Genomic DNA, 12,763 nt, shown 5'->3' with positions numbered 1-12,763 from the left:
ACTGGGGAAACAACCAACAAATTTCTTTAAGGTTCATTTCTTCAATGGTCAGGACCCCCCCACAGGACCAGGTATTGTTTGGGTGGTGGATCATTCTCAGCACTGCAGTGACACTGACACTGGTGTGTTGTGCTGGTATGAGTGGATTTGTTTTAAACACCTTACTGTCACTGCTGGACTGAGAATAGTCCACCAACCAAAAATATCCAGCCAACAGCGTCCTGTGACCACTGATGAAGGTCTAGAAGATGACCAAGTCAAACAGCAGCAGTAGATGAACATCTACAAGGTGGACCAACTAGGTAGGAGTGTTTAATAGAGTGGACAGTGAGTGGACACGGTATTTAAATACTCCACTCATACCAGCACAACACACACTAACACCACCACCATGTCAGTGTCGGTGCAGTGCTGAGAATCATCCACCACCTAAATAATACCTGGTCCTGTGGGGGTTTTGGAAGAGTTCTTACCATTGAAGAACAGCATGAAAGCAGGTTAAAACAGTATGTAGAGAAACAGATGTACTACAGTCAGTAATTGTAGAACTACATAGTGCTCCTATGTGGTAAGTGGAGCTGATAAAACAAGGCTGATAAGTGTATAGGACGTGTTGTAAGCTTGCACGTAAGCTTATATCACAATAACAGGAAGCGTTCGAGAGAGAATAGGAGCCATGATGTACAAAATCGTTCTAATCAAGTCAGCAGGGGACCAATCAGAGGCTGATTAGGAGCATATTGTTACAAACGATACACAGACATACGAACTGGTTTGCATAATCAAACAAATAATAGTAATAATTATACTACAATTAAATAAGACCTTGATGGTCGACTCGGCAGGATAATTAGAGACAATGACCCAAGTCTCAAAGGACATTTGACTTGCCATGCATGAAATCGCTGACTGGGGGGAGGAAAACTTGGTCCTAAAAATGCCTCATCATGGTTTTCCCCACCAGTTGACGTCATTCTTTAGCTTTTTCCAAACATAAATTAGTCTAAATTTGGGGTGGTGAAGTACGCTAACCAATTACTGTGCAGATCTGGAAATCCAGGGTTCAAATCTTAGCAGATCATTGACATGATTGGCTTAGGTCTGAGGGGGCGGATGGCCAAAATAGCCTAGATATAGGGAGGTACACTTCTTAGGGCTGGTCCCAAGCCCGGTTAGAAATAGGAGAGTGGTGGCAGGATGGGCACCTGGCGTAAAGTGTGATATGGGGACCAGGTTTATTGTGATAACCTTCAATATGGAGTTCGTCCATCCGTCCAAATATCCATCCAATCCATCCATCCAATCCATCCTATCCATCTATCCATCCATCGATCCAAATATCCATCCATCCAATCAATTTATCCAATCCATCCATCCATCCAATCAATTTATCCAATCCATCCAAATATCCATCCATCCATCCAATCAATTTATCCAATCCAATCCATCCAATCATCTATCCTTTCCATCCATCCATCCATCCATCCAAATATCCATCCAATCCATCCAAATATCCATCCATCCATCCATCCATCCAATCAATTTATCCAGTCCATCCATCCAATCATCTATCCTTTCCATCCATCCATCCATCCATCTATCCAATCCATCCGTCCAATCCATCCATCCATCCGTCCAATCCATCCATCCATCCGTCCAATCCATCCATCCATCCATCCTTCCATCCTTCCAAATTTGTGTAATCTGCTTGACATTGACTTATAACATCGTAATACATCCATCCATCCATCAAATCCATCCGTCCAATCCATCCATCCATCCGTCCAGTCTATCCAATTGACTCATTGAACATTGTAATACCTTTTTATTACTCAGGAGTCCTGCTGAGTGCTGCTTACAAGAATGAGTCTTTGTGCACTGGTGTTTACTGGTGTTACTTTTAAGGTATTGCTAGCTTATCTGTAAAGTGCAGGGTATCCCAGTCAGTGAGATTTGACCATTCATTGTTGAGGTCAAAGTTTAGTTACCTTGTGCTTCCTTAGGAGTATTAGGATTTTAGGAGTAAGTGGACACCTGACCTATACACTTCTGGGTTGGCTTTGTACATGACTGTGTCTGTGGGTTGTGTCTGTGGGTTGTGTCTGTGGGTTGTGTCTGTGGGAATTTGAAGGTTTGACACACAATCCAGATTTTAATTGATCCCAAAAATGTTCTCTGGGACTGAGGTCTGGTCTCTCTGCAGTCCTGTTGCTCAGTTTTGTCAGAATTATGTCAGCCAGTCAGTCGCTCCAACCATATATGGTTTCCATTATTTTGTCCACCACCTGTACAGCTATTTTAATTACACCGTGCATCAGTACATCTCTTTATTATATCCTGTTTATTCTCACACAGTTCTAGTCTCTCTACCTCTGGCATTTATACAACCTTCCCACTCTGTCTTCCTCTCCTCATGACACAGCACAAATGTAAATAACAGAGCGCCGAGCTGAATTCTTCTTCCCTATACAGTTTCAGTCCAGAACGTCCTCTGAATCAGCTAGTTATGCAACGGCTTTCTTAATCTTGCTGCTAAATGAATCCAAACTAATACAAACTCGATCAAATCCCTTTTCCTCTGAGCTCTTACACTTCATCCTGCACAGAAACCAGATTCAACTGCATTGAATACATTGACCCCTTGTGTAGTCTGAATTCTGAATACTCCTCTTGCCCTAAATGGTCAATGCACCCATATCGGGCAGCTTGATAAAATCAGGCATAACATTTTGACCACCTAACCTAATATTGTGTTGGTCCCCCTTTTGATGCCAAAACAGCCCTGAACTGTCGAGACAAAGACTCCACTAGACCCCTGAAGGTGTGCTGTGGTATCTGGCACCAAGATGTCAGCAGCAGATCCTTTAACTCATGTAAGTTGTGACGTCGGGCCTCCATGGATCAGACTTGTTTGTCCAGCAAGTCCCACAGACGCGCGATTGGATTGAGATCTGGGGAATTTGGAGGCCAAGTCAACACCTCAAACTAGTCGTTGTGCTCCTCGAACCGTTCCTGAAGCATTTTTGCTTTGTGGCAGGGCGCAGCCATCAGGGAATAGCGTTTCCATGAAAGGGTGTACATGGTCGGCAACAACGCTTAGGTAGGTGGTACGTGTCTAAGTAACGTCCACATGGATGGCAGGGCCCAAGGTTCAAAGGTTTCCCTGCAGAACATTGGCCAAAGCATCACACTTAATTCTGAGTTGATTACTCTTCTAATCAGGCTTTCCAGTACATTCCCACATTTAGTATGTCACTGTACGCTTCATCATTGAGTATTTCCTACACTAGAACTCAGGGTTCCACTAGGACCCAGCCCTGTCCATAATTAGCACTAGTAGCACTTCACCTGGCACTATGCTAGCCAACTGGCTCTGGCATTCAGCAAACCAGGAACCATCTTTCCAGCTGGCACAAGACTAAGTCTATTTTTATTGTGCAATAGTTGCTTTTTCTATTGCACAACGTGTCTTCCTCTTATAATGTTTGATAAACCCACACACACACATACACTCACTGTCCATTTTATCAGCTCCACTTACCATATAGAAGCACTTTGTAGTTCTACAATTACTGTCTGTAGTCCATCTGTTTCTCTGCATGCTTTGTTAGCCCCCTTTCATGCTGTTCTTCAATGGTCAGGACCCTCCCAGGTATTATTTAGGTGGTGGATGATTCTCAGCACTGCAGTGACACTGACATGGCGGTGGTGTGTTAGTGTGTGTGGTGCTGGTATGAGTGGATAAGACACCGCAGCGCTGATGGAGTTTTTAAACACCTCACTGTCCCTGCTGGACTGAGAATAGTCCACCAACCAAAAAATCCTGCCAACAGCGCCCCGTGGGCAGCGTCCTGTGACCACTGATGAAGGTCTAGAAGACGACCAAGTCAAACAGCAGCAATAGATGAGCGATCGTCTCTGACTTCACATCTACAAGGTGGACCAACTAGGTAGGAGTGTCTAATAGAGTGGACAGTGAGTGGACACAGTGTTTAAAACCTCCAGCAGCGCTGCTGTGTCTGATCCACTCGTACCAGCACAACACACACTAACACACCACCACCATGTCAGTGTCAGTGCAGTGCTGAGAATGATCCACCACCTAAATAATACCTGCTCTGTGGTGGTCATGTGGGGGTCCTGACCATTGAAGAACAGCATGAAAGGGGGCTAACAAAGTATGTAGAGAAACAGATGGACTACAGTCAGTAATTGTAGAACTACAAAGTGCTTCTATGTGGTAAGTGGAGCTAATAGATGTTATGGCTGATCAGTGTATATGCATTATACTGGACTACACATAGTATCATAGTAATAAAAGGCCCTCTTATTATAACATTGTGTTTAAATAATTACGTACTTGTTCATTATGATTGCTTAATTGACCACTGTGCCCGCCCTAGCATCTTTTTACCCCCATAGCTCAACCAAAATCCAAGAATTATTGGAGAAAGAATACCCCCTAAACCCAGTCAGAAGTGATAATAAATATGGACTGTAGATGTGATGGATATCTAAAAGGCTCGAATTGCAGAGATCAGCACTCCCTGGCGACTGCAGCAGTGCCAGTCAATGAAAACTCATAAACGCCAGGCCGTCTAACACACAAGCAATAAAGTCTGTGTGTGTAAAGCTGGTAGTATGCCCAAACTCCTTGAAGTCTCTTGTTTATTTCTATATTTTATTTAAGTTTAATTTAGCTGTCCATCACGGTGGTGAGTCTTTAAATTGAAGTGCTGGCCAGGTTGCAACTGTTGGGCCCTTGAGCAAGGCACTTAACTATCAATTGCTTAGACTGTATACTTGGATAAAAGCATCTGCTAAATGCTGAAAACGTCAGGTGCTCATGGTCAGGTGTCCAAATACTTTTGGCCACATAGTGTACAATCCCCCGTCCCATTGTGCAGACAATCGATCAGCCAGCGGTCATGAGGAATCCCTTTGAAAGAGCCGGTAGGGGAGCTGAACAGTGCGCGTCTGTTTATGTTCAGGTACTGTGTCCTAAATCACATACTTATAGAACCACTAGCAAATACTAACAGATTACATCATAATGTACCAGTGATGATAGCTTAGCAGTTAAGGTACTGGACTAGTAATCGGAAGGTCGCTTGTTCAAGCCCTACATCTGCCAAGTCGCCACTGTTGGGTTCTTGAGCAAGCCCTTAACCCTCAATTGCTTGCAGTGTATACAGTCTCAATTGTAAGTTGCTTTGGATAAAGGTGTCTGCTAAATTCCATGAATGTAAACTTCCTCATTTAATTCTGTATAGTACAGGACCAGTAATCTTAAGGTTGCTGGTTCATGCCCCACATACATCTACCAACTTGCCACTGTTGAGCCCTTGAGCAAGACCCTTAACCCTCAAATGCTTGTGGTGTATACGGTCTCAATTGTAAATCGCTTTGGATAAAAATTATCTTTTTAAATTAGGGTTAAGTACAAGACCAGTAATCTTAAGGTCGCTGGTTCAAGTCCCACATACATCTACCAACTTGCCACTATTGGGCCCTTGAGCAAGACCTGTAACCCTCAATTGCTTGTGGTGTATACGATCTCAATTGTAAATCGCTTTGGATAAAAATTCTGTATTAGGGTTAAGTACAGGACCAGTAATCGAAAGGTCGCTGGTTCAAGCCCAACATACATCTACCAACTTGCCACTGTTGGGCCCTTGAGCAAGACCTGTAACCCTCAATTGCTTGTGGTGTATATTGTAAGTCGTTTTGAATCAAGGTGTAGGGTAACACAAATGTTCAAATGAAGTGAACTTCAAACTGTGTAGGGAGTAGGGAGCGACACTTCATCACTACACCAGAAGCTGGCTGGAACATTTACCCATTGCGTGCGTTGTGGGTTAAGACGGACAGAGCTTTATTAGAGAGCAGAATATTTATAATAATAATAATTATTTATAATTAATAATATATATAATTATATATAAATAATAATATATATGATTATATATATATATATATATACAGTGTATCACAAAAGTGAGTACACCCCTCACATTTCTGCAAATATTTTATTATATCTTTTCATGGGACAACACTATAGACATGAAACTTGGATATAACTTAGAGTAGTCAGTGTACAACTTGTATAGCAGTGTAGATTTACTGTCTTCTGAAAATAACTCAACACACAGCCATTAATGTCTAAATGGCTGGCAACATAAGTGAGTACACCCCACAGTGAACATGTCCAAATTGTGCCCAAAGTGTCAATATTTTGTGTGACCACCATTATTATCCAGCACTGCCTTAACCCTCCTGGGCATGGAATTCACCAGAGCTGCACAGGTTGCTACTGGAATCCTCTTCCACTCCTCCATGATGACATCACGGAGCTGGTGGATGTTAGACACCTTGAACTCCTCCACCTTCCACTTGAGGATGCGCCACAGGTGCTCAATTGGGTTTAGTCCATCACCTTTACCTTCAGCTTCCTCGGCAAGGCAGTTGTCATCTTGGAGGTTGTGTTTGGGGTCGTTATTCTGTTGGAAAATTGCCATGAGGCCCAGTTTTCGAAGGGAGGGGATCATGCTCTGTTTCAGAATGTCACAGTACATGTTGGAATTCATGTTTCCCTCAATGAACTGCAGCTCCCCAGTGCCAGCAACACTCATGCAGCCCAAGACCATGATGCTACCACCACCATGCTTGACTGTAGGCAAGATACAGTTGTCTTGGTACTTCTCACCAGGGCGCCGCCACACATGCTGGACACCATCTGAGCCAAACAAGTTTATCTTGGTCTCGTCAGACCACAGGGCATTCCAGTAATCCATGTTCTTGGACTGCTTGTCTTCAGCAAACTGTTTGCGGGCTTTCTTGTGCGTCAGCTTCCTTCTGGGATGACGACCATGCAGACCGAGTTGATGCAGTGTGCGGCGTATGGTCTGAGCACTGACAGGCTGACCTCCCACGTCTTCAACCTCTGCAGCAATGCTGGCAGCACTCATGTGTCTATTTTTTAAAGCCAACCTCTGGATATGACGCCGAACACGTGGACTCAACTTCTTTGGTCGACCCTGGCGAAGCCTGTTCCGAGTGGAACCTGTCCTGGAAAACCGCTGTATGACCTTGGCCACCATGCTGTAGCTCAGTTTCAGGGTGTTAGCAATCTTCTTATAGCCTAGGCCATCTTTGTGGAGAGCAACAATTCTATTTCTCACATCCTCAGAGAGTTCTTTGCCATGAGGTGCCATGTTGAATATCCAGTGGCCAGTATGAGAGAATTGTACACAAAACACCAAATTTAACAGCCCTGCTCCCCATTTACACCTGGGACCTTGACACATGACACCAGGGAGGGACAACGACACATTTGGGCACAATTTGGACATGTTCACTGTGGGGTGTACTCACTTATGTTGCCAGCTATTTAGACATTAATGGCTGTGTGTTGAGTTATTTTCAGAAGACAGTAAATCTACACTGCTATACAAGTTGTACACTGACTACTCTAAGTTATATCCAAGTTTCATGTCTATAGTGTTGTCCCATGAAAAGATATAATGAAATATTTGCAGAAATGTGAGGGGTGTACTCACTTTTGTGATACACTGTATATATATATATATATACACACTGTATATATATATTCGTCACACGTAACTAATGTTGTTGCTTACGAGTTATTTTTTTGCGAGTCATGAGTCGAGTCTGAGTCATTTGAAACGAGTCGCTGTGTGTGCGACTTACGTATCCTATAAATTCTTGGCAACACGTGGCTAAAACACCTAAACTTAGTACATTATACAGTCAGTATTATTATTATGCAAAGCATAAAAAAAAATTGGGGTGTGATTAGCGTGGTTAGAACCTTTCCAATCATCTCCTGATACTCGTATCTGGAAAATACAATTATGCTAAAAGCTTCGCTACTTTCACAGACGCGACTAAAAGAAATTTGATCGCTGGCTGTATCATTTGAACTTAAAATTTCACGATATCTGATTACCAACTTGCATAAAAGCCTAGTGATCGAATTATTGACCATTATTTTATTTCTCCCAGCTATCATATTATTATATTTGATAATTAGCAGTTAGCATATGATGCTAAGTTGAGTTAATTCAGTTCCCAGGGAAATCAGCTGCACTCAACTCGCTTTCCCAGGTATAAAGTGCATCTGGAATCGGTCCCTAATGTGCTCTAAATTATCTCTACACTCCGGAATGCGCTCAGGGTGAAAAATGCATCCAATTCATTTTCCACGTGCTCGTGGACCATGGACGGGATTCAGGAATCTTTGTACCAGCTCTGTGCGTCTTTGTCTTGGTACACGTCGACGCCAAAGTAAAAGCAGCCCGGAGTGACACGGGTTGTTAAAAACCAGATCACGGTCGTTAAGTCGCAGTAATTAACAGCCTCGGGCTGACCGTCCGGACCGTCTCCCACTGGGGACGCTTCTGAAAAAGGTCTGAGTGCCCTTCGAGACTTGCCCTCTACCAGAGGTAATGATTCGGTCACTGCCAATCATCCTTGGCGTAATTGAAAGGGCAGAGGGCGGATGACCGGGAACGTGGAGCTAATCGCGTGCTAATGACGACGCTTCACACAATCCCACAATCAACACATGGGGATAATGAAGCAGAGAGGACCATTCCTGGTCCAGTGACCGTATCTAATAAAGCTTCAAAATTAGAACCAATAAAGTTGTTTTTTTCCAGAGAAAACGAAAGAGGACCCATGAATGACCCTAATATGTGTGCTTTAATTATTTCCAACCATTGCTAACAGGTGCTAACAACCTCACAAACACTCTTTAGACTGAACGGGCACAACAAACTCATGTTTAGGCGTCTAAATACTCTCAGTTAAATAGCATAGCTTCAAAACCAATGAGGTTTTTCACAGAGATAATGAAAGAGGACCCATGAATGACCCTAATACCTGTGCTACCTAAGCTATGCTATTTAACAAAGTATTTAGACGCATTTGTGAGGTTGTTAGCACCTGTTAGCAATGGTTAGGACCCATGAATGACCCTAATATCTGTGCTTTAATTACTTCTGTTTCATTTTCTCTAGATAAAAGAACCTCATTGGTTCAAATTTTGAAGCTATGCTATTTAACTGAGAGTTAGACGCCTAAACTTGAGTTTGTTGTGCCTGTTCAGTCTAAAGAGCGTTTGTGAGGTTGTTAGCACCTGTTAGCAATGGTTAGAAGTAATTAAAGCACAGGGTATTAGGGTCATTCATGGGTCCTCTTTCATTTTCTCTGGATAAAAGCAGCTCATTGGTTCTAATTTTGAAGCAATGCTATTTAACAAAGAAGTTGTTTTTTCCAGAGATAACGAAAGAAGACCCATGAATGACCCTAATATGTGTGCTTTACTCACTTCCAACCATTGCTAACAGGTGCTAAGAACCTCACAAACGCTCTTCAGATTGAACAGGCACAACGTTTTGAAACTGGACGTCCAACAAACTCATGGTCTGGCGTCTAAACACTTTGTTAAATATGAGGTTCTTTTTCCAGAGAAAACTAAAGAGGACCCATGAATGACCCTAATATCTGAGCTGTAATTACTTCCATTGGTAAGGATACCCCTAGGAAGTCTGGTGGTGCATCGAACTACTCGGCTAAACACCACTGCTGATTTGAACCCGCCCATATCTAAGCAGAGCTACAGGCTGTGATTGGCTAGGTCCTATGTTGCTACGGTCGTAATGGATTGTCACCCTGTCCAGGGTATTCCTACACTGCCCGGTGTTTCCCACTGGAATCAGACCTTTTGTGGCCCTTACTAGGACAAGTCAGACTCGGCGGAATGACGGGACGTCAACGTAATATAAACACCCTCTGTAGAAAACGGCGTGTGTAAACCAGAGGCACCAGAGGCAGCGTCGTCACCATGTATGGGTATTTTTCCCATGTTTGCACTACACCATGAGTCACTACACGTGCACTGTACTGTGTGACGACTGAATCCGTGCCAATCAGGTCAGACATAATTCAGGCAGCCAGCAGAGCGGACAGCTGGTGACTTGGTTCCTCTTTAACCGGGCCAAAATGAGGAAAATTGTTCCAGTCTTTTGCTAAGTGGAAAGGTTCCTGATTTGTTAACCTTGCTTCCTAAAAAAATAGCCCACGTGTATGAACAGGCTTCAATCAACACCATTAAATCATGGTTTGGAGGAACTCCAGTGGCCAGCGCAAAGCCCTGACATTCCCAAAGACGGGCCTATGCAACTCTGGACTAGAATGGAAGCTTTCTTAATTCTATTTAGCAAACCTAGCTGTTAGCTGTTTACCTTGGCTTTCCCGGTGCTTTGAAGGATGTGGACCAGGGCGCACGCCATCTCCTCCTTGTTCTTCACGCTGATGACTGGTTCCAGTGCGGAGCACAGCAGCATATAGTTGTTAGTAGTGTACTCGGCGAATTCCTTATACATTTCCATCGGGAGGATGTTCATGCTCTGGTAGCGGGCCTTGATCCGGATCATCGGACCCGCCGTTTTCGCTTTCCCGGGGTTGGGCGTGCAGACGGGGTGCCACTTCTCGACCAGTTGCCGGCTGGTCACGCTCTCCACCGGGATGTTCACCAGGCCCACGTAGTTGTTCTTGTCTTTCTTTTTCTTCTTGTCCGAGTCTCGGTAGAGGTGAACGGAGATGTTCTGGACGGCGGGCAGGTTGGCGAACTCGAAGTGTTCGCCCCAGAAGATGTTGTCCGCCTTAAGTTTGCAGGTGGTCCGGGCGTAGAGGATGTCGTCGAGGCAGAGCTCGCAGAAGTACTTTTTCTTGGCAGGGAGGTCTTTGGCTTCGATCACCCATAACCGGAGCGTGTTCTCCACCCGACGACTGTTGTCCTGGGGATTAAAATGACGTGAAAAGGCAGTTAGTAGCTGTCAGTTGGCTCGAAACCTAAGATTGTTAATAATTTAGCTCTTTGCCATCTACTGTACTGTGAAATATTGTGAAAAGATTCAGGAAATCAAAGGTCATGCTGCTGTGATAAATATACTCTGATATACACTGATCAGCCATAACATTAAAACCACCTCCTTGATTCTACCCTCACTGTCCATTTTATCAGCTCCACTTACCATATAGAAGCACTTTGTACGTAGTTCTACAATTACTGACTGTAGTTCATCTGTTTCTCTACATGCTTTGTTAGCACCCCCTTTCATGCTGTTCTTCAATGGTCAGGACCCCAACAGGACCACTGTTGTGTGGTGTGTTAATGTGTGTTGTGCTGGTATGAGTGGATCAGACACAGCAGCGCTGCTGGAGTTTTTAAAAACCGTGTCCACTCACTGTCCACTCTTAGACACTCCTACCTAGTTGGTCCACCTTGTAGATGTAAAGTCACTACGAGACCATAGCTCATCTATTGCTGCTGTTTGAGTTGGTCATCTTCAAGACCATCAGCGGTCAGAGGACGCTGCCCACGGGGCACTATTGGCTGGATATTTTTGGTTGGTGGACTGTTCTCAGTCCAGCAGTGACCGTGTGGTGTTTAAAAACTGCAGCAGCGCTGCTGTGTCTTATCCACTCATACCAGCACAACACACACTAACACACCACCACCATGTCAGTGTCACTGCAGTGCTGAGAATGACCCACCACCCAAGTAATACCTACTGTGTGGTGGTCCTGTGGGGGTCCTGACCATTGAAGAACAGCATGAAAGGAGGTTAAGAAAATATGTAGTGAAACAGTCAGTAATTGTAGAACTACAAAGTGCTTCTATATGGTAAGTGGAGCTGATAAAATGGACAGTGAGTGTACAAACAAGGAGGCGGTTTTAATGTTATGGCTGATCTGTGTATATTCCTAGCCACTTGGGCTAGGAAGAACTTCGGAAAACCATTTTCACTTAACACGGTCTGTCGCTGCATCAGCCCATGTTTACATTTACATTTTCAGCATTTAGCAGACGCCTTTATCCAAAGTTTGAGCAATTGAGGGGCCCAACAGCAGCAACCTGGCAGTGGTTGGGGCTTAAACCAGCAACCCTCTGGTCACTGGTCCAGTACCTTAACCACTAGGCTACAGCTGGCCTCATATGTCATGTGAAGGTAAATTTGCCTGCATGAAAAACCCTTTGAGTACTTGTAAGGTCAAGTGTCGTCACATTTTTGAGCCTGTTATGGCTGCAAAAGGCGGAGAAAGAACAAACTCTATATTAACGCCAATAATTTTGAAATATGCATTGGTGTCCACATATTTTTGGGCATATGACGTAGTGTAGTTCTTGATCTATTTTCCATACAGTGCTATGATGGTAGGGTAAACCATAATGAAGGAGTTTTGCTGCATACATATGACCTTTAAAAGGGTCGCTGATTGCCCTCATTTCAGGGCACCTACTCATGCCTGGCAGCTAAATGATCTGTGTCTTGGATTACCCCGTGTCCTCGGCTCCAAAACTCATAGAAGGGGGGCATACTGTCTCGAACGGCATCATTCAGCACTTAAGTCATTCGCTGTCGCACGGTCCAGAATCCTTCCGGAACTTATAGTCGCCTCCACGATTAACCCGGACCATCCGTCGTGAAACTGGCAGATTTGTGACGCACCCGATGAATATTTACGGCCGATTTTACCATACGAAAGGCGGGATGGAGTTCAGCCGCGAATTAAATCACACAACACCGGGAGGGTGAGATCATCCCGGCAGACGCTAAAGGCTTTAAAGCTTAACCTTTTTGAAAAGTATCCAGGTATCCAGGTATCCAGGTATCGCCCTGAGGTTCTATCACATCTTTGTTTTAACATGCAGGCGGGGGAAGAAGTGCCACAG

At 44.1% G+C, this 12,763-nt stretch overlaps 1 protein-coding gene across 3 annotated transcripts in view; it reads right to left on the bottom strand.

Annotated features, from left to right (window-relative positions):
* The window catches only part of dab2ipb (DAB2 interacting protein b), a 126,581-nt gene that overhangs the window by 29,377 nt on the left and 84,441 nt on the right, over positions 1-12,763 (bottom strand). For all 3 annotated transcript variants that reach the window (XM_062988904.1, XM_062988903.1, XM_062988905.1), the window contains one exon: positions 10,269-10,823. In XM_062988904.1, coding sequence (XP_062844974.1) covers positions 10,269-10,823 — 555 coding nt within the window. The remainder of the gene's footprint in view (positions 1-10,268; positions 10,824-12,763) is intronic.

The sequence above is a fragment of the Trichomycterus rosablanca genome, chromosome 26 (assembly GCF_030014385.1).
Source record: "Trichomycterus rosablanca isolate fTriRos1 chromosome 26, fTriRos1.hap1, whole genome shotgun sequence".
NCBI lineage: Eukaryota > Metazoa > Chordata > Actinopteri > Siluriformes > Trichomycteridae > Trichomycterus > Trichomycterus rosablanca.
Note: the sequence above shows the minus strand (reverse complement) of the source record. Positions and strands in the feature narration are given on the sequence as shown.